Source organism: Gymnoscopelus microlampas, assembly GCF_963454915.1.
Source record: "Gymnoscopelus microlampas genome assembly, chromosome: 13".
In the NCBI taxonomy this organism is placed as follows: domain Eukaryota; kingdom Metazoa; phylum Chordata; class Actinopteri; order Myctophiformes; family Myctophidae; genus Gymnoscopelus; species Gymnoscopelus microlampas.
In genome coordinates this window covers 33,471,209-33,498,151 of record NC_139950.1, presented here as the reverse complement: position 1 = coordinate 33,498,151, position 26,943 = coordinate 33,471,209, and the positions used below count along the sequence as shown (strand labels likewise).

At 43.0% G+C, this 26,943-nt stretch overlaps 1 protein-coding gene across 1 annotated transcript in view; it reads right to left on the bottom strand.

Moving 5' to 3' along the window:
* Positions 1-26,943, bottom strand: part of fmn2a (formin 2a) — a gene marked incomplete at its 5' end in the record, with an annotated part of 48,635 nt that overhangs the window by 848 nt on the left and 20,844 nt on the right. The window contains 10 exons of the mRNA XM_084076086.1: positions 170-251; positions 2,372-2,521; positions 4,762-4,813; positions 12,100-12,192; positions 14,637-14,757; positions 15,557-15,616; positions 17,351-17,497; positions 17,706-17,835; positions 17,958-18,049; positions 23,547-23,608. Of these exons, the coding sequence (XP_083932212.1) occupies positions 170-251; positions 2,372-2,521; positions 4,762-4,813; positions 12,100-12,192; positions 14,637-14,757; positions 15,557-15,616; positions 17,351-17,497; positions 17,706-17,835; positions 17,958-18,049; positions 23,547-23,608 (989 nt within the window). The remainder of the gene's footprint in view (positions 1-169; positions 252-2,371; positions 2,522-4,761; positions 4,814-12,099; positions 12,193-14,636; positions 14,758-15,556; positions 15,617-17,350; positions 17,498-17,705; positions 17,836-17,957; positions 18,050-23,546; positions 23,609-26,943) is intronic.

The following is a 26,943-nucleotide window of genomic DNA, read 5'->3' as shown; positions in this document are numbered from 1 at the left end:
CACACTGACAGGTGTCGGTGTGGTATGGAGGCAGCGAGGTGAGGAAGAGATTTGCGTTGATTCAACAAGAACATGTAGAAGGAATAGGGGTGTGGGTGGTAGGAAAACAGGAAGCATTACAAAGTGGGCACACACAGGATTTGAGGATAAGAAAAGAGCGGAGACGTACTATTCCAGTTGCGTGTTTGGGTTTGACATTGTAAGCGGCTTTCTCCCTCGCCTGTTTGAAGCACTCCTCTGCCATTTTGACCCTGGAAGAACAATTTTCATCAGTCACTTACTTAGCAAGCATGCATAATGGGAGGCACACACACACACACTAACAAATTGACCTGAAGAAGATCCCTAGAGGGTCGAAATGTCATGTTTTGCTAATAAAGTGGTGCTTTATCATGTACTGAAGTAGCTGGAGTGCGGGCTCTATTTTTTTCAATGTTATAGCCTTTTTGGGCCGGCACCCATTGTCGATGTGCGTATATTAAAGTTTGCTTCGAGGCACACACACACACACGTAAAGTAAAGTAATGAAATATTGCACCATCTCAAATCAGGTCCAACAGTGAGACTGTTCAGACGACGGCCATGTGTTGGTGGTGTTTGGACAGGAGGAAGTTATGTCTCATCACTTGCTATTTGAAATGACGCACCCTAGTTTACTACTGCACAGACGGAGCCAGAAGTGTCACTAGTCATTAGTGTTTTAGGAAGGAAAAATAATCAGTGTATTGGCATCCGGTTAACTGTGAGTAATAACACAAAAATGTGTAAATGTACATTAAAGGGGAATGACGATACAGTAATTGGACATCATATGTGTTTGTGTTGCGTGAGTGCCTGTCTCTGCAACACAGGTGCAAATTTATTTCAGTTATTCACTGGCATCTCATATCGAGAGAGACACACACACACACACACACACACACACACACACACACACACACACACACACACACACACACACACACACACACACACACACACACACACACACACACACACACACACACACACACACACACACACACACAGAGAGACATAGAGAGAGAGACATAGAGAGAGAGACACAGAGACACAGAGAGAGAGAGAGATGAGAGAATTGGCCTAAAACGAAGGGCAAAAAGTTAATAACTACCAATTTGTTTTCATACTTTCCTACAGAATAAGCAAAGCTCATGACATTATGCTTTTCGTTACAAATACATATCTCCATTCCATCTTCATTCGGCATAATGGACCAATTAGCTGGCTGTTGACATAAGCAGTGGTATCTTCAGACCCATCGAACCACTGGAAGCTAACTGGATCCCGCATGTGTTCTTTTCATTACCGGGGTGAAGAGAACGATTTGGGTCATTTCAACTGTGTTCCCTCCATGAATTTGAATGACTGATAGAATCTTCAGTGAGCACGAGATGGACTCAATATTTTTTGAACCACTTTAACCCTGAGTCCCTACTTTGGGCAAATTTAGATATTCATCATTTATATAAAAATCCCCCCCATTGTCGTTTAAAAACACAAAAAAAATATATAGATCAATTCTTTTTTATTATTAATTTGTTTTTATTATCATTTAAAAAATAGCTAAAATAGCAGATCTACAAGCTCACAATGTACCGCATCACGACTCATTGTGAACTTAGTAGCTATTTCCGCTATTCATCATATTAAGTATAGGGTTTAACTGATTAATAGTTTGGGATCTGAATGCATCTGAAAGGTAAAATTCCAAATGTATATAGTAACTTTTAGAATGGTTATTCTTTTGGTTTGTTTATAAGGTCATATAGTAGTCTAGCGTACCCAAGGACAAAGGTGACATTATAGCAAAGCTCTGGGGCACTGGCGATATAATCACAATGTATAGATTGTACATAACTATACAGTAAGCCCTTTTACTGTGACAGATTACACATTTATTTGTGTCCTGTTAAGTGTAAGCGGCAAAGGTCAGTCACTAGATCTTCATGTCTATTTATCTTCCATTTTTGTTGATGATTGATTGCAAATATGCACACCTGACGGTGCGTAGAAGGCCAGGTCGGATGTCAAGTTATCTTTATACTGTCTTTAATTATTTTGTTACCCTTTTTGTTACTAGTGTTCCTATGTATCTGTGCATGTTCTCGCCTGTATCTTTGTTTCATAGTGGTGCTGCCATGATGACTGAATTTCCCCCGGGATTAATAAAGGTCCCCCTTCCCCCTCTTTGCCCTCAGGTTCCTGTCTCTCTGCTATCATATCTTAATAAAAGAGCAAAACCTCTGATGGGATCCAGCTTGGTCATGACGAAACATAAGGAACTGTACACAATAATATGTTGCTTTCAACCTCGATTTCAATATTCTCTGCCTCTGCAACATCTGCTCACCGTTCCTTTAACATCCGCTTGTTCTCCTTCTTCCACTGCTCTTTGAAATCGGTGGAGAACTCGTGCCAGACAGAGAACAAGGTGTTTGGAGAAACCTCTTTCTCGCCCGCCTTGGGCTTGACGGAGAAGAACACGCTCAGCTCCAAGAAGCTGAGGGTAGAGAACAAAAATGAAAAGCCCACAAGACCAAAATATTACAACATGAGCTTACCCAGAGTCATTGTGAAACCTGGCAGCTTTATGCCAATATGGAAAATGTGAAAGCTAATCTCAGGATAATGTTTTTGTATAATATGTGGTTTTGTTTTTTTCCAGGCTCATTGCACAGTAGTAATATGTAAAAATGCACACGGAAGATGACTGAGCATTTCAGGGCAAAACACAGTCTGACAATTTGAGGGCTAAAATTAAACCCATTCGCACTGCTTTACACACATATCTCATGTTATTTTTGTGTGCGTGTCTGTGTATGTATTTACTCATGTGAGCATCTGTGATAGATATCGGCTGATTTACAAATGAACTTAAAGATTACTTTTTATGATGTCTGGCAGTTATTTGCACAATTCGTTTTTCACAAAACTACACTTTAATAGTCAATACAATAATTGATCTCAAAACATGACCCATAAAACCAGCTTCTGCGACCCAAAGCTGTACATAGAACTACAGTACTGTACCGCATATACAGTTCAAACAGAGCAGATAAAATGCATTTGAGAAACTGCTGTTATTTTTATTTATCTTTGTTTATATGTATATACTTTCCAAATGGACAGGCACAATTGTTTTGTTTGTATTTTATATTTTAAGCTAGTTTTTAAGTTTTTTACCAACTGTGATTGCAAAGGTACAATGTTGCACAGCTCTGTTTACACGTGTCTTTATTCTAGTAGGGCTATTTGTTTTTGCTTGTTTTTATTTCACACTTGCTTTGGCAATGTAAACATAATGTTTCCCATGCCAATACCATTAAAGCCTCTTTTAATTGCATTGAATTGAATACATGACATTTATTTATACCCTCCGTCAATCTGAGCCTTGACTGGCTGATGGTTTTTATCACGTCTTTGTGACATACCGTCCATCCATCGTTATAACTAGCTAACATTACTGTAGTTGTAGTGGATGTGTTGTAGTTGTTGACATAATTGAGCAGCCTGAATTGAACATTGAGTAAGTATGTACATAGCTTTATGTGGTAATAAATAAATAAATACATGAATACATAAATAAACAAACAAACAAACTGCAGATAGGTTGCTGTTCAATACTGAAGGGGTCCTGGTTTAACAATTTATTTTAGGTACAGATAATATGATGGATGAAACATCTGTTTTAAGGAAATAAGTTCATTTCATAATGGTGTATTAGTTATATTAGTTTTAAAAGTGTCAATCACAATTTCATTATTCTGAGGACCAAAACACTGCTTTCAATCAATGGCAAAATAATAAAGATACCAATTTTGATAAACATTTAATTGATTTGGTATTTGTTTTAATGAAGTGTTATAGAACATATGTATGTATATATACGTTTTATTAATATACTTCTGCCACTACATGTATGTAGAAATGCATGGGTGCTGTTAGTCTTGTGTTTGAAGCAGTGCACACATGCAGTATGATGCAAGTTGAAACAAATGGACCCTTACAGGTAGGATTCAGTGTACACTTGTCCACTCTCAGAATTAAATGAACACACAGGATTTTACAGTGTGAACAGGCACAGGGACAGCAGATAAACACATTGAGCAGTGAGGGTGCGTGTGTGATAAGAGCGAGCTCCAGTGAAAGTGACAAATGCTGTGGCCCTCAGAGGTTGATCAATACAACGGACAGGTTGGGTTCTCTTTGTTTGGAGTGCGCTACAGGAACACATTCCTAGCCAGTGTTAACAGAAGCCTGGAGCCAAGGCTGTCTACTCTAGCTCCGTTTAGATAAACAACGCAGACACCACACAAGGGGCCTCTCGTCTACCTTACGGCCCTCCGTGACGACCTCCACCTATACCGTGTAACTGAAATAACCCGCGGAGACCTGTAAACGCTGACAAAATGGCTAGAGCATACATATCTTTAGTGACGTTTTAGAACATAATATGTTCAAGAGAGCAAGCATTTAATTCTATTGTCAGCAAAGCATTTAATTCTATTGTTAGCAAAGCTCAAGGCTTATCATGCACATGACATTTTGCATATCAAGACTGCACACACAAACATATGTACGAAAGGTTTTTCTTCTTTATCAGTGCAGCTATTATATATTATTCATTTGTTAAAGTGTATTATTGCTGTACAACGGGTCAAGATCTTGAATCTGTGTTATTATTCTATGCCACATAATTTGTGCATTTTGAAAGATCCATGGAATAAAGAACTCTCTTACATCTTTTGAGTGTCGGACAGCTGTTGCTCCCGAGCCTCCAGCTCTGTTTTGGCTGCAAAGGAGGAGACATTTTGATTAGAGTACAGAAGTGCATACCTGTAAATGCAGGATAGGGCACACATTGTAAAATCCTGAGTGTTCATTTAACTATAAGATAAAATGGTGTGAAATATATACAAAATTATAAATTATAGTGTAACGTATAGCCTATTGATCGCAATTGTCTATTGTATATTACTGTATATCCTACTCTTGTCACTCTATGTATACTGATGCTGTTTTTGCAAACCTTTACGTTTACGTACACTTTATTAATTACATATTACGCCTAGCAAAATTTTACTTCTATTATAACGTTTTTATTACTTTACTATTACCGTATGATACCTTATTCATATGTTGGACATTACTTGTAGAATAGTCAGGCGGACTCTGCCAGACCAAAATTCCACTGCACATAACTTTGAGTACTGTAGGTGACAAATCAAATCTTGAATGACTCTTGAACAATAGGACACAGCAGAATTAAGCCTGATTTACAAATCTTGTGGTGTCACGCACTCAAAACAGCCAATCTACAAACTCACAATGCGGCGTGATGCGGCACGTTGCAAGCTTGTGGATTGGCTATTTTCGCAAAGTAATGCTGCCATACGATGGCATATAAATGAAGCTTTACTCATGTCAACAGTCTTTAACAAGGTCAGCGATGTGCCACTACAGGTTATTCAGTCTCACATCGTCTACTGTTACACAACTGACAAATGAGTACTGCAGATTGCTGGACAAGTGCCTCTTTGTGTAGGGTTACATCAAATGGATAAATGTGTGTGTGTGTGTGTGTGTGTGTGTGTGTGTGTGTGTGTGTGTGTGTGTGTGTGTGTGTGTGTGTGTGTGTGTGTGTGTGTGTGTGTGTGTGTGTGTGTGTGTGTGTGTGTGTTTGTGTGTGTGTGTGTGTGTGTGCGTGCGTGCGTGCGTGCACGCACGCGCGTGTACGCACGCGCGTGTAAGCAAGGGAGAGAGAGAAGCAGATGGAGAGAGGGGGAGAAAAAAAAGAGGCACTATGGTGCGCACCAGTAGACGTTTCCAGCACTTATCTCGGTGGGTCATCAGGATCATTTGACTGTGTTATAAATTATGATATAAGAGGACAGCAGTCAACTGTGACAGACTCAGTCAAGAAAATGCCAGAGGGGAACCGCCGGCCAATTTTCCAGATTTCCTCTAAAATGCCATAAAGATATGTCATCATGTCAATCCAGCTCTTTAGTTTATTTCCTTTCCTTATTCTGGGAAAACAATACCGATTTCTGAAACGGTCGTACTGAGAGTTTGTCGGTGCCGACTTATACCTGCATACACTCACCGTCCGGTTTAACGGTCAAAAGGTTTCATGCTAAACTCTTTCCCAGTTTGTCTGCAGCCTTCACGGCAGCAAAACGTAAACCGCCGCCACCACCGTCTCAAACCGTCAAATGATCAGCATTGACCCATGGCCTCGATATAGCTTAGCAAGACAGCAGACGGGATAGGGAATCTTTCCTGGCGTGGATCTCCGGTCCACTCCTATCCTGGGAATATCTGATGGCTCTGTGTAATTGAAGCCAGAGTCACTTCTAAGGATTTCTGACATATCGGCAAGACCATCAATTTTCTCTGCTGTTCACGGGCACTAAATCCCTCTTTAGCTAATGCTCCTCTCTCTCTCCCTCTACCTATATGCTTATCAATATCGGTAGATTAGAAAATAAAATGGACAAGGGTGTCTGGAAATTATCTTAACATTAGGATCATGTTTTTTTTTCCCCTCTTGGAAAGTTATCTAAGACGCCTTTGGTAAACCTGACACTGTCCCAGTAGGAAATTCGACTGGAAAAAATATTCTTGTGAGGCGAATACAAATACAAGCCCTCACAACCAATTGATGTAGATGACTTCTGACAGAATTCAACAAACCTTTATTTGGCTCATTAGCCCCATGACAACAGCCGGCCTACTGGTGTTGACATCCTGCCCGGCTAGGGCGGTAATCAGTGAGCAACAAAATCGAGTACGCCACCAGCCTTAGTAATCTTTATGTCCATCAGAAACAGATTATCACATGGCCAATGCTCTCCCTTGCTAGTCACAGAGGCTCCATCAAAGCATCGCATGCATGAGAATTTGCGAAGCGAGCGGGGAAAATCGAGCTAGACCAAACAGCGGAGCTCCAACAAGTCCGCTCCCACTGTTATTCTGTGGTCGGTTTCATGGTCAGAAAATAAACAAGGAGTGGTCGAAACTATGGAGCCAGAAACTATTTAACCCTGTTTTCTTTTTTTACTGTATTTTCTTTTTTTTTTGGAAATTACAGAAATAACAAAAATAAGACATTTTTGGCTGTTGTTCTTTTTTTGCCGCCGCAACAGAGGCACCCCGAGTATTCCCGTCTGGAGCCTTCAGAGTCATATGTTCACATTACACCGCTTAGACTGTGCTCTCACAGGACAAACCTCATCATTTGCATCAAAGGAAGAGCTCCCATATTTCTCTGAGAGAGAGAGAGAGAGAGAGAGAGAGAGAGAGAGAGAGAGAGAGAGAGAGAGAGAGAGACACAGACAGACAGACAGACAGACAGACAGACAGACAGACAGACAGAGAGATGGGAGACATTCTTTCATCTATACACTTCCTTTAAAACTGAAACTCAAGGACAGTGAGTGATACGGTGGGGAGAACATATGCTCCACATTACGCTCTCATTTGAATACAAAAGCACTTGGAAAGGGGGCCCGTATGCTGGGTCCTTCAAAAAGATTGGTCACAGTCAACTGAATGTAGCCGGACCTCAAAGCCGACGTAACACAAAGAATGACATTTGTGCGTGTTATGTTAAAGCAAGCATAACAAACTGAGTCTTACACCTTTGAAGTGGATCACAATATCCCAATATTGTTGTAAACGTCAGATTGTGGAGATGAAAGCGGGCTTGTGAGATGTTTGGTAGACATGACAGATACACACTGCTGCAATCGAAAAAGACCACATTGCTGAACACAAATTCACCATGGAGGCGCTTTTCCGTGAGTAACGCTACAGCATGCATCCAGAGTTAAAGTGGAATTGTGCAATATTTTTGATCACCACAAGGCCTGAAAGGTTTTACTGAGACAACGCTACCGGACAAATATGTGAACATGCCGGCCTTCCGTGTTGTTGTTTTCCCCCGCTTTCTAAAATCCAGCCCCAACTGTAAGCTCCTCTGGAGGGAGCTGCTCCGGCGGGCGCCTCTCCCAGAAGTCCTGCCAGATTTGTTGAAACACCTTGGAACCTCCCTTACTCTTTAAAACTCTCATCACCCCCTCCCATAACCATGATTCCCTCTACTGTATTCTATACAATTATTTCTAAATGCGGCCATTCATGATCGATATCCATGCAAAAAAATAATAACCTATTTAACTGTTTGATTGCCGAAACAGCCTGCCGGTAGTAGCTAAGTTTGTCTCACTTTGACTGCCATTGCCTGTGAGTTGTTTCGCTATTTTTTTGATGGACGCAGGGGAGGGGGAGAGTTGCCTTGTTAGCTTGCTTGTTTGAAAATACAACAGCTTGTTACTGTATGTACTTCCCCTTGCTTACCGGTAGGTGCTGCATGCAGTATTACACAATGCAGCTTTAAATAGTATAAATAAAAGTACACAATGAGCAACAAGGGATTTAAATGCAGCAGAGACGCTGTCTTGGACCTGCCTTAATGATGGCTGCTGAAGTGATCTGGGAGAAGTTGGCGATAACTGATGACAAACACACCGTGTAGGTGGAAAGGAAAACAAGCATGGTGGACAGAGGGGGAGTACTCTGGAGGTAGATTCATCATAAACTCTACACTCTCCACTCTCCTCCATTCCACCACTAATACATCATCCCTGTTTTAACAGTCCTCCTGGTCGAGGCCTCACTCCGAGGTGTTTATTTGATTCCCTGATATTTGGAAATGGAAAGAAAGTAAGGGTGAAGAAGGGAGGCACCTCCAAATCTCTCCTACAGTATCATTAACCACATGGGGGAAATGGGGGCCTTCAAGAGTCCGGGACAACAAACCGAGGCAGAAAAAAAGGACAAAAAGTCCCGGGAGAAGATAGGAACAGGACCTACAACGCTCAGTGAAGATGAAGAGCATCGTACAAGTCAAGAGTTTATCGCAGTTAACACCACTTTTCTTCCTTTGCCCTCAGGTCTTTCCACAGCAGTCAGTTCAAACTGCATGGAGATGGGTTCACGTTCGGCCATCCTGGATCCTCCTCTGTGGCAAAACCAGAGATGCGAGTTTGTTTTATAAGGCAGAGATCAAGATAAAAAAAGCCACAGCTACAAGTGCAGTTGCAATCCATCACTGCAGGTAGACAAACTTGAAACAATAGCTGTGAGTTATTCAATACAGCCCGGGGTAAACAGAAATCCCTATGGAAACAACAGAGTGTATATCACCCAGGGACGCAATGGGAGACAGGCTTGGAAAGGAGGGCGAGGCGGACTCTTCAGAAGACTTATGGCGTGTTGATTGATGACCAACTTCAGATGCTCTCACACCATAGAGGGATTGTGTGGCCTCTCTGAGGTATTAGTTATTCATTATGGCAAGTGTATAACAATACAGATCAGCAGGGTGCCTCTCGACATGAATAACTAACATCTTTGCATTTGTCATTTAAGGGGGTTTGACCTGACAGGCACATAACTCTGGGATCTTCCATGATTCGAAAAGACATAGCCTTCATCTGTGACATTAATGTCTAATAAGACCCGTTATATTCAGCATGTTTACATACATCTAATAATTCGATCATACCATGATTAAGGCATGCCCCCAGAACCCAGTGGTTGCATTGAAGCGCATTGGACATGCTGGCCATTCATAGGTACTGCAGCTTAAACGGACGGGGCCTGCACAATGTACGAGCGAAAACGGTTTCGACCAATGGGCTCGACTCACGAGCTTGCGCACAAGCTTGCGCACAAGCTTGCGCACGGGGCCTTGCACCTCTGTGACGTAAAACGCGTCACTTCTGTGACGCAGAGTGTGTCACAGAAGCCCGAAATAGGCTACGCCCATCACACTTTCCAACCCGGAAGAAGGGGTGATTTCGCCTCATGCGCTGGGTGAGCAACTCAATGCAAGTGGATGGGAGGCGATATCCGGTGCCCTCTATATTATTTTTAACTCTATGGATTAAGGCCATAATACAGCAGTTATAGAAATGTTCATGTAACTTACCCTGAAGACCCCATTTTTTTTTACCGTAGTCTGAAAACTCTTCAGAGTCTACACCACCCCCTACAGTGGCACTCACTTCTTGCTGCCTATTTTTTGATAGGTGCTAGTTATACTGCAGAGATGTATGTTGGTTAGTTGTTCACTGCAGGATCTTTACTTGTTATGTTTAGATAGACATATTGTTTGCTTGTCCACAAATTCTAAGAACTAAAAGTTCGGGCCGCTGCGTGGCCCTTACGTCTAGAGATCGGGCCGCTATGCTGCACTCACACCCAAGTTGCGCCGCCGATCCGACTGATATGGCCATATATGTATCTGTCAGTCCTTGTCCCTTTTATGGGTATAAATTGAGATCCCATTCCCTGATGTCATTAGTATATGGCCATATATGGACATGGACCCTTTTGTGGGCATATATGGAGCTGAGTGATTTGTTTGTGCATGATGCCATGATGACACATTGAGGTTAGACAACACACTCCATATTTGGGCGTACAAGCTGCTTTGGGAATTCCTTAGTATATGGTTATGGCTGAGTCATGGTGACATGAGAGTGATGGCTTGGTCCAACCACCCGCCTGTCATCCTTAAGCCAATTTTAATATAGGATTAGTCCCGCAGGGGTTCTATACCACAACCACATTTTATGGGGGAATTCTTTTGGTGACCCCACACTTTATTTATAGTGATTCCTGCTGATTTGTAGGCCTATCAATGAAATGAATGAATAATGTAACTGGCTGGCAGAACTCCGCCCCCCCCCTAGGGGTCGACTACTGACTTCTTAACTGTCTGTCACACACTCACACGTTAGGTGGATGAAGAGATAAGAGACGTGGCGAGTACGGAGTTTGTAACTGACGTGCGCCCGCACACACACTCGGACAGAGAGAGAGACAGAGAGAGAGAGACAGAGAGAGAAAGAGAGAGGGAGAGTTCAGCAGCATGCTGTAAATATGAAATAAGCAGTGGGATTTGGAACCACCAGAGTTTCTTAATCAAGCTCTCGGTTTAATCTTTGGCCACTGACTGAGTGTCAACAGCTGCCTGTTGCTGGTCGGGTTGTCTGCCCGCTCGGTAATGTTGCATTGCGATCGTGATCCTAAATTGAATGGTTTGTTGACTCAAATGCTGATTTGCGCGACACAGCGCGAGCCAGGTGGTGGGTTGACTGTTTGTTTGTCGTTGGAACAGCGTGACAGTCCTTGTCCTAAGGAAAAAGAACAGATATTCAAGCTAACAAAGCGTCGAGTCGCGACGCGTTGTTAGCTTGTAGAGTTGTTCTCCAAAATTGTTAAGTAAATTGCGTCAGATGTGTGTGCAAAATGTGGAGTTATTTGGAGCACGCGTTTGTTGTGAGACCCCGGACAGCGCTGACTCCGAACTCCATGGGTGTCATCCTCGATTAGGGTAGAAGGATGTTATCTAGATGTCATGTTGTTTAGACAGTTTGATGTTTACCTGGCATCCTTGTGTTTTTATATAATCTTTCACTGGTGTGCTTTTCACAATAACCATTCCACACAAATGTGTCTAAATGTCACTATTAAACACTATTTTTATTTGTGTATGCCCAAAAGTGTACCAGAACTAAAATTAATGTTACACAGTATGCCTTTCATTGTTTTATTTGCACTCTATTTACTTGACCATTGCCCTGTCATTTGTTGACTTGGCTTCAAGCCATTTACATTTGTTCTGGACAATTGTAATTGTAATGATCTTTATGTGCGTGAGGTCCCCAATCGCAGGAAGCATAAGCAGTAAGCATGCTCAATCTGTTGATTTACTTAAGCACTTAAACATATTTTCTTTCACACATGTAAACCATTACCAGATAGAAAGGACGAAGGCACCGAATTCAGAAAAAGAAACCTGCCTCCCTGTACAACAAACTGATTACTAATGACAAAACCATGTAAACTGGTTATAACAATAGTTGCATTAATTCGACACATGTAAATAATTCAACCATGGTTATGGCAATGTATTGCCATAACCTGCTTTTTCCCCCAGTAATTGGGATATTCATATTATGTAAACACCGTCATTGAGTTTTATGATTGTGAAACTAGGCTCACCTTGGCTCAGAAACCCGTCCATCTTGAGCTTGAACGGTTGCAGGTTTTCTTCAGAGGACACCGTACACACTTTCACTGTTTCAGCCGAGCATGCTGGAAGAATAACCAAAGATCATAAGAAAAAAAATCCTTCTGATGGTGCAATAGCAGTGTTGCATCCAGCATGAATGTTGGTATCTATTAAATTATAGGGTTTTTTGTATTCTATTATCAAACTCTAAGAGTCTCCATTTTCATGGCTGACAAGTCCACATCAGAAGACATATTTTGCTTCACACAGGTATTTCATCCTATTAATTGATTGAACCCTTCTGAATAAGAGCGGCATAATGACCCGTCCCACTTCTACACAAGCAGCACAAGATGGCCTGAGGAGCGAGGTAGGCTCGTGCTTTGATCCCTGGAGAACTCCGGAGTCACGCTCTATCTGTGGCCATGATGGATCAAGAACTCGCATGCTAAAGACCTCTGAGGCGAAGGGGGCCACGAGGGGCTAAGGAAATGGGGAATGGGGAACGAGGAGGTGGGGACTGGGTGAATGGTAATTGGGAGACCATATGGTACCTCCTCTGAAGGTACAGAGCAAGCTAGCTCCACTGCAGCGCTACTGTCCTTCAGGTTGGCCAAGCACATTTCTGTGGGCCGCCTACTTATCCGAACCCCCCTCGGGCAGCTGTCATCGAAGAGTGCGTCTGCTAGAGCACTCAGCTGGCTTCTCTAGGTAATGGGCTAGCGAGAGCATGTGATGATGCGTTTATGTATTAGGGCCATCATGCGCCACTGCCACTGGGGGCAAAGCGGACGCAGGTCCGTGTCCCTCATGGGCCACTCCATTTTTATGAATTGCAAATAATGAGCAGCCAAATGATTGATTGAAGTAGGAGAAAAACAATATTTGGCGAGACAACACGGATAAGAGACCTGATTGGTTTAGCAGTACAGATACATAAAATGTGATAGAGAACAGACCCGGCTTGGGGAATTATTCTCAATCGAAAAGCAAGCATGCAGACACTCGCACATGGGTATGCACTTTGTTTTGCGAGCACATGGACACGTGCGCACATGCACTCACGCGCACACACACGCACACACACACACACACACACCGGAACATATACACAGTGAAATCCTTAGTGTTAATTTATCCATTTGTAACGCTGATAGCGTAAAAATGTAACCAAATGTAACCAAATGGACCTTTCGAGTCCATTTGATTACATTTGTACTCTCTCAGAGTTAAATGAACACTGAGGATTTTACTGTGTACATTAGCTTTTTACCACCTGTAGTTCCTTGAATGGCTGGAAAGTGTTGGAAGTGCTGAGTGAGCTGAGACTGAATAATGCATGCATTTCTCCACGGCCTCATTCATTAACCTGCGCTGATTTTTCTTAACTTTTTTTTGTTTTTTTGCCTTAACCGATCAGCTTGGCTTTTTCTGAGCATAATCTGATTTCCACATCTACAGAGCTTTAGTGCTGATACACAGGCATTTACACACTTCAGCTGAGATCCTTGTTGTACTGATACACAAGTATTTACACACCCCTGCTGAGATCCTTGTTGTACTGATACACAAGTATTTACACACCTCTGCTGAGATCCTTGCAGTACTAATACACAGGCATTTACACACATCTACTGAGCTCTTTGTAGTACTGATACAGAGGCATTTACAGAAACTCACCCACCCCGGACTCTGAACACTGCACAGTTGCCCAAATTCTATATAAACGTCAATAAAATACTACATGTTAATCAAGCACTCGATATGAAGATGTGCTCATAATGAGCATATTACGGTTGTTGGTTTGCACGAAGGGCTTTACACGCCACAGTGCCATAAAATAAACCAAATTTAGCTGCCGACTGGGCTTTTTTTTTGCCTTTATTTGTTTTAAAGCCAAAGGGATCACACACGCTTTATCCAGAGAGACATGGAGGAATTTTCCAGAGTTCTCTTCAAAACATCCATATAATATCACTCTCTCTCACACACTCGTACACACACACACACACACACCTTCCAGGGTCAGCGAGGTGACTCTGTGGAGCTTTAGGAGGCTCCTCACCCACTGAAGTGAATAACTCGAACGGACTTCGGATGGTAGTGAATAAGTTGCCTGACCCGCGGCTCCTGTAATATTTTGATCTCTGCTTCATAAGGACAGTAAAAGCCGCGCCGGGTCCTACAGGAGTCTACATCTGACAAACCACATGTGGTTCTGGTTAGGTTCGACAAACAGAGGTACGACAAACAGATGACTATCTCTCTGTTGACCCTTGCTGCCGATCCAAACATGGCCATAGCCAGGCATGTTTTGGAGGTGGGATCTTTTTTTCCCATTGAGGCAGAGACTTGGATTATCCAGGATTTATGTTTTTATAAAGCTCTGTGTAACAGTGTCGTAAACATGATATGACACCTGTCATAATCGGCGTCAATTCAAGTTTACTACGCGGTAAGTCGTGTTGTAAATACACAGTTTAAAGCTTTTAGAAGGGGAAGGAAAATACTGGTTTGACGGACATACCGTTGTGGTCTTTCCTCAGCTTGCGGAGGTCTTTCTGAAAGTCTTCAAACTTCATCTGAGAGGCTTGAAAGAGGTCCTGGGGCTCAGGGAGAGGGAAGACGCAGGTCTCTCTGCCTGCATCCTGGGGGAACACACGTACGCACGCGCGCGCGCACACACACACACACACACACACACACACACACACACACACACACACACACACACACACACACACACACACACACACACACACACACACACACACACACACACACACACACACACACACACACACACACACACACACACACACACACACGAACAATGTCAAAGACAATCATTCTCAAATAGGTGAAGGCCTCTCTAGTGTATACAGCAGGTGAGACTATAATGGATGTCTGCGTATTGACAGTCCAAACAATCCTTAATAAGATAAGGCTGAATTGAGGTTAACGACCATTGGCGGTGGGGAGCCCGGCCAATCAAAGCGCACATATCCTACTGTCCATCAATGTTCCTACGAAGCCATTAGGAGTGCTAAGGCCGTGTGTTGCAGGTTGACTTTGGCAGGCCGCTCTCCACTGAGTTCATCTCATCTGGCGAACCTAATTATTTACACTAGCGCTCCTTTGGATGCTGTGCCAGTGAACAGACTGCAGGTTTGAATGAACCCAGACATAATCCAGGAGAGGTGGAGAGACAGAGCAAGAGAGAGACAGAGCGAGAGAGTGAGAGAGAGAGAGAGAGAGAGAGAGAGAGAGAGAGAGAGAGAGATTTGTCTGCTGCAGATGAGGAAAGGGAAAATAAATAATTTGATAAAGGATAAGCCACGGTATCCTCTGGCAAGAGAGGAGATGAAAAGAGGGGCCTGGAAGGATTTCTAAGCAAATCAGAGTGAAACAGAAAAGTGATTCAAATAAACAGGAACCAAAACATACCTCATCAAAGTGCCTTAGATAGTAAGCAACGATGTAAGACAAAAGACTCTGGGAGTTATCCTGAAAGAAAGAAAGAAAAAAGTTCCAAATAAACAAACCAAAATCCCTTTATTTATTAATCTAATCGTGTTTTTTTTTACTCTTTTTCTTTTTTTTAGCAGGACGGGTGCAGAGGCGAACGTGTACAAAAGACAGTGTTCTGAGATGGGGATAAATCATAACACAACACAGGGTAATGCATCAAGCACAACTGTGTTGGGCTGGCTGTCATAACTTAGAGCCGGTGGAAAGTTTGTGGTTCTTTATGGGTACCTTACGCATTCCACCACTGGCGAAAAAAAACAAAAAAAACACACAAACCACTGCATCCTTATATGGCGGCACAGATGGCTCATTGTGACCTGCATTTGTATTATGGAACGGGGACAAAGCTGCAAAGTTGTGGCCTTCTGGTGTTCTGGGGGTTAAGTTCCCTGTGTATGAGTTGCTGACGTAGGATCAGTTTCTTTGACCTGAAGTAAAGTTGAACTTATATCAGTATAACAAGAAGAACCTTCACCCTACAACACTACTTAACATTACTTACATTATAGTCAGATGTTAAAGGTGTTTGAGAAGTAGATAAACCATATCCACTCTCCAATAATTAGAACGTTTACATGAACAGCCAACATGTACAGTAGTTCTCATGTCACGTCACACATAAATTCACATTTTTAATTGGCCATGAAATCAGGATTCAAGTATGATTATTTATCTATTCTTCTCCCGGGGCTGTTTTCAGCTATACTTTTCAAATCAACCTGTGCTTTAACATGCTTTAAAACGCAATGATGTAATGTAACTTGATGTAACTTTGACATAGAAAATAACCGCACGATGATATTTAGTGTGATGGATTACCTATCTCGAGCAACACTCAAGTCTCTGCAAGTAGATTTTCGTACCACACTGAAATGAATGCAATCCAATGGATTCCTCGAAAATCTAACAAACCACGGCTTTGGGAAAATGTCAAGTATACCCTGAGTCATACTATACATGCCAGACCACTGGTATGGTCCTTTAACCACTTAAACCCCATATGGGTAACTGGAGTCCCTCAGGGCTCAATACTAGTGTATTTTCTGTTATTGTGGGGAAAGCTTTAGCTGAAAATAGCCGATCGACAAGCTCACAATGCGATGCAACGCGTTGCGTTGTGAGCTTGTCGATCTGCTATTTTCAGCGAAAGCTTTCCCCACAATACCGATGCTGGTTTAAGTGGTTAAGTAACAAATATTTTCTTAACCAAATGAACCCCAGCATTCACGTTGCAATCACATTAGTGAGCATGTAGATCAGCTATTTTTACTACTGAGATACAACAAATAACATGGGGCGTCTAAGAGGTTAAATTGCTTTTGTCGGCAGTGCAGTCAGAACTTCTCACAACTCACTTTTGGGTCTCAACCCACTAATTCATAAATACCAGCATAACCTAATCCAAGTAATTTATTGAGTGACTTTCTACATCCCCTGAAAGGACAGTCTCTTATTTCCTTCACTACAGTACACATTTTGCCAACTTACTGACTTATACAGCTGCTGTTGAATGGTCTTTGAAATAAATCTGATTTAAATGAACCTCATGATTGCTCTGACTAGACTATCCACACCAACCCTGACATCCTTTGAGTCACATCCGTACAGATGCTGTTCAATGGCCTTTTGAATAAGATTAGAAAATAATGTATTTCCCTTCAGCGTGAACAGCGTTGTTTCATGCTCATTCTAATAGACAAGAGCACTCACACTGCTTTTGACGTCCTTCAGTTTTGGCAGGATGTCCAGGCTGAAGCCGTCCGCCTGGCCTCGAGAGCGGTTCCCTCCGTTCATGAAGTTTCCAAAGGCCAGCACCAGGCCCAGCACCTGCATCACGCACGTACTGCCCTGGAGAATCTGGTACACACACAAACACGCGCACGCACACAGCCACACGCATACACACGCTCGCGCACACCCACACGCAATGCGTGCACAAACACATACATGCATGCACACACACAGGTGAGAGGCAACACTGATGTCTATATTACAACGGGAAGAGAGGAGGACAGAAGTGCGTGACAGAATGCAATAGTAGGAGAACACCAGGTCATCGGATCACCTTGCAAACTCTCTGCAGGACTTCTAGCTTGCGGAGAACAGAGGAGATGCACTCAGAGAAGGTCGACTGAAACAGGATGCAGAACACCCGTTCGGAGAAGTTGGGGATTTGGGACAACTGGAAGAGAAACCTGAAGACGAGATGACAAGACCCGTCAACCACTGAACATCTGGGATACGCATCTCGAAACCCCCATGAAATTAGAGAGTTTTGATCTGATGATTCTGTTCCTGTGAATAGATTCACTCTTACTGCTCAGGCTTGTCCAGTGGCTTGGCGTCTTCATTGCCTTTGGACAACTGAATGTGCTTCTCAATCTTGTCCTTTTCATCCTCTTGGGCTCTCTGTGAAAGTTCAAATAGTCTTTCTTTACGGCATATTGAGCAGAATATATCAATGTCAAGGTGTACTGCAGTGCAAGTGTTTCCATGGTGAGTGTGACACAGGCTCACCACCTTTAGCCTACATACACACATTTCATTGAGGCAATTTATCACTGCAACTTGATGAAAATCTGGTTTTAACATTAAAAAGATGACAAATACTGTTATTAACTTGAAGAAAGCTATTCCTTTCTTCAAGTTTGACTATTGTTTTAGATCAGCTGAATCAAAAATAATAATTCCAAGTAGAAATCAGAGAACTGAAGCCGAAATTTTGCTGATTTGTCCCATTGTGTTTTTGACCGGGGTAACCAGTCCTACATTTAGCCGGCAAGAAAGGGGAGTTTCTTCTCAAAAAAGGGCGCTTATCCAAAATGTGGCAGTTTCACCTTTTTGATGATTGGTTCGTTATCGCTTCCCAAGTTCCCATGCTCTGGAGGGGCGGCCAGAGATTTCGATATGGCAGGCAGAGTGCCGTAAGTTAGAAGTTGCACATTTCACTGAACAGGATAATAACAGCAACGATGTCATCATGAGATGTAGGAATATCGTCTGCATGCCTTCAAAAATAAATTATATCTTAGGTACTGTATGTGTGCTTGCATAGCTTTAGCATATAGAAGTTAGCAAGTGATGCAATGCTAGTGTGCTACCATATAATCTGGTCCACAGTGGCCGGACACAGCACTCCTCAGAGCGGACACAGCCAGCTGTCGCTGGCCGGTGCTTGTAGATCTACGCTTTTCAGCTTAAAGCGGCATTAGCGCCCGAACGTTGGATACGGGCTGGCAAGGCACATCCAACGGTGCCCGGCTCGAGTATGTCCGTCGCCCCCCTGACCGGCCTGGGCGCGAAAAAATATTAATTTAATTTATAAATGTCATTTGTTCTTGTTCTTAGATTCCAAACATGGTTTAGCAGCTACTGTACTTTCACTCCTGAGCCAGTTTAACTTCTGTGCTTGCTTTTGATCTACCGTGTATCTACAGCCTGTCTTTTCTCTACCATGGCTTAATGGATAAGATGCTAAAGAGCATTAAAAAAATTTGAATAACGTTATGAAGATATGTCTTCAACCATGGTGAAGATTCCAGTCAGTATTATGTAACCTGACTCCATGGTCCAAATTGATCGAACAATTATTTATTAAAGGAGAGAGCTTTAAGCTGAACTTTAATAACTTAGGCGATCTACAAGCTTGCGATGCGTTGTGAGCTGTTTTGCAAAAATAACACTGTCGTACAACAAAGTATAAAATAAGGCTCAAATAGTTACTAAATCAAACAAATAGTATATGGTTCCCAAAAAAAAATCCAGTCACTGTGTGTTGATTCATCCTAATGATGTTTCGCAATGCTCAAACCTGTGGCATTCAATATCATTCAGAGAACCATGGTTCTCTGAATGATATTGTAATCATGATACTGAATGATACTTAACACAAGCCAAAGGAAACTCACTGAGTAGTATTCTCACTTAACTCCACTTTATGCCATCCGGCATGGGGATTCCATTAACAGTATGGAATAAGAAGCAAAGTGCAGTATTGTACTGCATACTCGTTTGGCCATGCCACATTCCTCCTCGTTACCCCGCTGTCAGACTCTGCACCACAGTCTTATACAAGGTGGTTTGAAAGAAACACAGGCCAGAAATGCCCTTTCGTTTCACAACAGGCAAAGACAATGGCTGTTATAATAATGCATCTGACGTGGACTGGCAGAGCCATAAAACCATCCAGAGAAGAGAACGTACAGTATAAACTCCCTCCAGAATCCACATAGAGCCTGAAGCACAAGTCTTAGAGAGCAAAGCCATTCCCACTGTCTTTCTCTCTTGAGTTCTGGCCCCGGCATGGCTTCTTGGACAACATCAAACGGCAGCATCAAACGAGCTGAGGGGCCGATTAGTATTCTACACACCACTGCCTTCTGTCGACGAGGGCAAGCTCCGTTTCGCCTTGTCCCGAGTTGGTTTCAAGTGTAAATACATTTAACACAAAGCAGATACTTCTCAAAGGGCAGCAGCAGAGGGCTCAGAAATGTGCGGTGTAATTGGGGACAAGTAGGCATTAGCGTGTGATCTTTGAATTGCTGGGGCATGTTGCCTTGGTTGTTAGCATGAGAAATACGGTCCCGTGTGGATTATCAAATGCGCTGATATTTGCGATGCCAGGGTTTGAGCATTCTGACCAATAGGCCAAGTGGTATTCATTAGCATGGTTTCCACTACAGGGCTAAACAGGTCCAGCCAGGACTTAATCATTATTTGTGTCACTCAGATTTTCACTGAAACAACATTTCTGCCATTTTCATTGTGTTGCCGATGCTGTATTTTCCAAAGAACAAATTGTGCTCGGAGTTCTGTGTCATAAACAGTCAGACATGGCTCTGGCAAAACCCCACAGCATGAGCCTAAAATTTACAGTGACTCAGGAGGTAGAGCGGCCCGACTTGTAATCGGAAGGTTCCCGGGTTCGATCCCCAGGTTCGATTCCCGGGTTCGATCTCCGGCTCCTCCTGGCTGCATGTCGAATTGTCCCTGAATAAGACACTGAAGCCTAACTGCTCTGATGTCGCTGTGTGAATGGTGAATGTAAAATACATTATAAAGTGCTTTGGAGAAATGCAGTCCATTTACCATATTTATGCAAGTAATTTACAGTACAGGCTAGTTTGTTTTTAGGGCGTGGGAGGACGTGGTTCTAATGGTAAATTTATAGTTTGTAATTCACCATCATACTGTACATTTGCTTACTCAGAATGTACATCCCCCCCCCCAGGACTGCTTTCTCAATCTCATATTCAGTTGTTTCCCCTATCAAGGTAGGAGAGTTATGATGCTGCATTGTCTGAAGGAAGCCAAACCAAAATAAGTTTTACTCTCATGTACCTGCACAAGTAACAATAAAGTACAACCATGAACCTTGAACGTTGAGTAGAGGCTGATATATTTTCGCAAAATATTTTTTTTGTAATTTTTTGTAATAACACTGTGACTGTTGTGTCACCTGGAGAAAAAAATACCTGATTTTCAAGTGAGAAAGGCCACATATGGCGCCACGTATTTCACACGTAAATTGATTCTTTTTGGCGAGTGACATGGTTGTATGACGAAAGAGAAATTAGGCTTAAACAACCTCCAGGATGACATTTGGCTACTGTCAGCGGAAGGGAGTCTCTGAACTTCAGAGTATCAGAAGTCTGCTTCGTGACATTATACGGGAGGGAGTGGCACGCTACTATCACTATGACCCCTTAACAGGCTGTGGCTTTCTGTTCAAAGAACAGGAGTGGTTCTAACCCCACTGCTCACAGACTGAGCGGCCCCATCTCTCACTGTGACATTGGGAATGACCCCACTGTGTTTGCCTGCACATGCACACGTGCGTGCACACACTCACTCACGCACGCACGCACTCACTCACGCACGCACGCACGCACATATGCACTATGCACATGTGTATGTGTCGGTGTGCTTGTTATATAATTAATTCATGCACTTGCACCCTGCACTCTGTTCCTAGATGTTTGTTTGTCTGTATGAGCTTGAGAGAAACACAGAGACAGAGAGCGAGAGAGGGAGATGGAGAAAGAGTGTGTGATCTTGCTTTTAAAACAGTAAGTGAGGGTGTAACCATTAGAAGCCCCTCTCATTCCTAAAGACAGGCTGGTTGTGCTGCCAACTGTGGTTTAGGGGGCTGGAGACCCACAGACAGGATGGAGACTCGCAATACAAAAGAGAAACAATTTGGCTCCCTGACTCAATAACACAGCCCAAGGCTATGAGAGGGGGGGGGGGAAGAGAGAGAGAGAGAGAGAGAGAGAGAGAGAGAGAGAGAGAGAGAGAGAGAGAGAGAGAACAGGAGTGGGAGAGGAGAGTTAGAAGGGGGAGAGTGTGAGAGGAGAGGGGGGTGAGTGGAGAGGTTATGCGTCTTTTGATCCTCAGTTATGACACATTGGTTCATAACTGCAGCATGTCTCAAGTCTCCGACTCATTCCCATGATGAACATTATTAATATGGCTCTGGCAGCCAAAGGTCCAAGCCTGTCCTCTGTAGCCATGCCAAAAAGCCATTCGCAGGAATTTCATAGCATCTTAAGGCCATATCATGGACGAAATGGGGAAAACATGCCCCTTTTCATGTCCCGTTATTTATTGACGTGAACGTTGCACGGGTCTTGAAGCGTTTCCACCGAGTGGTGGAGGTTTCCTATCGGTGAAGTTTGATGAATATGTATTTACTGTATACAGGGAGCCCCTCGAAGCCAAAATGGAGTCATATTGTGAGGCAGTGATGACAGCTCCGTAATTCATTTCATGCTAATGTTATACAGTAGAATGCGGTCATTCCGCTTGGCGTAGCTTTAACCTGATATCCAGATATGCCAGGCTTTTTTTTTCTCTCTCTTTCTCTTCAAAGCCACACCGGCACTTTTGAGAAGAGCTGTGCCCGCAAATGTGAGGGGTTTCCTCTCTCCTGCTCCGCTGTACAGTATGCAGGGTATCACAACTCAAATCAGATTCAGCATGAAGTGTACAGTACTGTACATGTTTACTGTGCAGAGATCTCTGCTTCCAGGCCAACAGACAGACATAGACAGGACTCACTCTGTCGCCAAACAGCACACATACCAGTAGGGTTTGTGGTTCGCCTGTTTGTTTTGGTATCTAATACACACTTCCTTTTGCACACCCTTTCAAGTGGAACACATGGAATATGAACTCCAGATAGCGAGGCATGTTCACAGACAAGCTTGCCCTCCAACCGACAGCCCCACTGTGAAACGCATCTAGCAACATGTTGTAGACACGGCTTAATTTCCTTTAATTAATAACGGGAGGGTTTCTTTTCTCCCCCCGGACTGTATACAAAAGTTCACCTTTCCGTGATCTTGGAAAGGTATTTTTTTTGATGGATGGGATTTGCGTTGTGCGCAGTTTATGGCCGGTAAAGTGCCAAGAGAAACAGAAGTAATTGCTGTTGAATGATTTTTTTGCTGTTTTGTTGATATCGGGGCCTATTGAGCTGCATCTCAGCTTTCATTATATAATAAAATGATTGCCTGTTATTCATATATGGCATGAAATGTGTAACCATAAATCATGCTATTTGTCGCAAGCAAACGGTTCCAAAATAATAGTTTTAATACAAAACCACGCAGTGAAAATAACGTAAAGTTGGCCCAGATAAAATGGGTCTGTTGGTCTATCCTGTCACTGTTGATACGTGGGATGGTAAATATCAGCCTTGTTGCTCAACAGCATCTACAAACATGATTCTGCGCTGGCTAGATATTCTTGCAGATTTATTTCAGAACAAGTTCACATTCATCATTTTCACTGTCTATTGTCCACATTAGCCCACATGTTTAAAAGTGTATGAGGTCTTGTGTTGTCTTTTTGTTTTAATCTATTAACCATAAGTAGAATATGACTCCAACTCCTTTATACTTACATTGTCATAAAGGGACTGCAGAGTCTCCAGGTCAACTACGGCATTGTCCATATTTAGGATGGCTATAGAGAATGACAGAGAACAGAGTTAACGCTATGTGGTGACATTTCTTTGCAGCCATCCATTTAACCATACTTAGTTGAACAGGGAACCCCAGGCCTCTGCACTTGGTACGCTTCTTTTTCCCTCCACATCAAATCTCTTAGAAAATAGACTATAAGCTCAAAATGAGTTGTGACTTGTATGACTTGTAGATCGGCTATTTTCGTGAAATGTTCGCCCCCAGAATACGGTTCATGTGGTTAACAACATTTACATACAACATATAAGACATGAAACCAGCACATTAAACTTTAAATTGTTAAACGCTAGATCATAACACACCGTCTTGGCTCAAACAAACTGTAGCAGAATGACATTTTGAATGTTCAGTGACACAAGGGTTCAATTCTCACAAGTCATTTAATACAACGTCTGCCATGAGTTATACAGTTATCGGGCCCTCTCAGTGATAGCATAGTGAGAGGCCAGAAACTAAAACATAAACACGCAGGGCCTTAGAAATATGTCAAAAGGTACAATGAGCCGTGTTTGAACTCCCGTGTTTGAATTCCTGGTGTCGCCTTTTTGTCTCGACGCGAGGACATGGCGCCCGCAAGCATTAATCCTTTGAAAGTAAATGTTTAAAGACAAACAGAGCCCCGGGGGTCTGCAGTGTTGAGGCCGAGGTGTTGCTTGTACGCACAATCACCCGACGGAGCTCTCCACACCTAGCATGTCTGTGTCTCTCCATGCAGTGGGTGTCCAAATTGCCTGCACTGTTTTGATCTACTGATTTGCTGTTGACATACTGTACAAGAGTGTGTGTGTGTGTGTGTGTGTGTGTGTGTGTGTGTGTGTGTGTGTGTGTGTGTAATCTCAAAGGGATAAGAGAACATGGAGTAATGGATTCAGTGTGGTCTCGCAGTCTCGCAATTCCATGTCGTTTTTTTGTAATTATTCAGTTTCTCATTACATGACTAGATTTCTTTTGGGAAGAGAGAGAACCGACATGCACATCCCCAACCCAAGTTTGGGCAGGTGCTGAGCGACGAACAGTATAGAGAAGAATAAATAAACGCTCGCACACTAAGGGCTCCAATGCCACAGATGCTTTATTGCACCAAAAGAATCAGTGACGTTTCGAGCCCAAGGCTCTTCCTCAGACTGAGTCTGAGGAAGAGCCTGGTGACTGATACTATGATCCTTATAAGTTATTATAAAATACTTTATAATGCCTTATGATTATTGTTGTAAAGCTTTATTAATGCCTATATATTATGAGTGCTTATAACTATAATTATACAGTGTTATGAGATTATAATGCACTATAAACATAGGATTCATAAAAATGGTTATAATTTTGTTTTTCCAAAATTGAGATACAAAGTCTTAGCTGCATAGAGCATTCAGTAATTTGGGGACTGTCATCATTGGGCTATACCATTCAAGTACCCCCGAGTAGACAAAGTATGCACTACGCCACGGCCCATTTGATATAAATATTTATCTCTGGGACCCCAATCTACACTGTAAAATCCTCAATCTTAATTTAACTCCATTTTAAATTGTAGAGTGTACAAATGGAACTGAATGGACCCATAACGGTACAATTGTACACTCTCAGAGTTACAGACCCGTAAGGGTCCATTTGGACCACGGGGAGTGGTCCCCGCACCCGACGTTGAGAACCAGTGGGATACAGAGTATACTGCATAAATGAGCTGAGGCTGGATCTCATCTTTACTGTACTTATACAATATTACAGAAGTGTTGAAATGGGGTACACAATGAGATTATAGGCCATCGGTTGCTGAATGAGTCCGCAAACCACAAAAAGAAAACAAACAGTCCCACTGAGTTATGATCGTGTCATTTTAACAAGGTATTTTACTTTGACCGACAACTACTTTCAACATTGTTTTCCTTGCTAGGTATTTGTTGACAATAAATCCTCCATTCCTTCTCTCCGTGTCATCCTTTAACACCCCTCTCCCCCCTTTCGTGCTCCTTTTCTCCACTGCAGCTACCACAAGGGCAACCTCATCTCCCCCTTCTCTGTTTTCTCCTGTCACCCTGTAACCCTGCTGACACTCTCTCTCCCCTTCCACAGCCACCACAGAAATAATAACCCTCCGTCTTCCCTCTCCTTTTCCACTCGTTTTCTCTTTCACTCACATCGTCGTCTTTCGCTCCTCTGTTCATTTTCTGCCCCTGCATCCCCCCCCCTCTCTCTCTCTCTGTATCATTCTCTCTCTCGCTGCACTCCGCTCTGGTAACTTTAGTCATTTGGTTCTCATTACTGACTCAACCAGAGAGGCTAGCTGGATGTTTGGCTAGTCGTTGAGGGGAGATGTGTGTGTGTGTGTGTGTGTGTGTGTGTGTGTGTGTGTGTGTGTGTGTGTGTGTGTGTGTGTGTGTGTGTGTGTGTGTGTGTGTGTGTGTGTGTGTGTGTGTGTGTGTGTGTGTGTGTGTGTGTGTGTGTGTGTGTGTGTGTGTGTGTGTGTGTGTGTGTGTGTGTGTGTGTGTGTGTGTGTGTGTGTGTGTGTGTGTGTGTGTGTGTGTGTGTGTGTGTGTGTGTGTGTGTGTGTGTGTGTGTGTGTGTGTGTGTGTGTGTGTGTGTGTGTGTGTGTGTGTGTGTGTGTGTGTGTGTGTGTGTGTGTGTGTGTGTGTGTGTGTGTGTGTGTGTGTGTGTGTGTGTGTGTGTGTGTGTGTGTGTGTGTGTGTGTGTGTGTGTGTGTGTGTGTGTGTGTGTGTGTGTGTGTGTGTGTGTGTGTGTGTGTGTGTGTGTGTGTGAGAGAGAGAGAGAGAGAGAGAGAGAGAGAGAGAGAGAGAGAGAGAAAGATGTATCATCACTTCAAGACAGTCCTCTCACGACCGAAAACCCCAAAATCCATCTGCCAGCATCTACGCCTCCTGTCACCGCACTCCAGCCCCCGGATGGCGCCTACAACCACGCAGTTGCTAACGCAGTGACCGACGTGCACCAAGTCCTCACAGGAAGCAGACACCACACGGGAAGTGTCTTATGAAACGCCGGGCGCGTCGGGTGCCAAGACCGAGGACGACAAACAACAGCAGCTGTGAGGAAAATAAAGACTAACGACTCCTCTCTAGGCGATTAGAAGGTCATAAAAAAACCAACAAAAACAAAAAAAAACGACAAGATCCAAATCAGTGATTCAGAATGTATATATTTTATATATCTGTGGATGGAGTGAGCCGGCCAACGTCTCGTTAGTCATTGTCTGCACACTTGAAATCAAGGGGATAAATAAAGCAATGATTCACTGGATTGGATCTGACGAGGGATGAAATCCAGAATGAATCCTCCCCCGTTTCGCAAACACATTGTTCT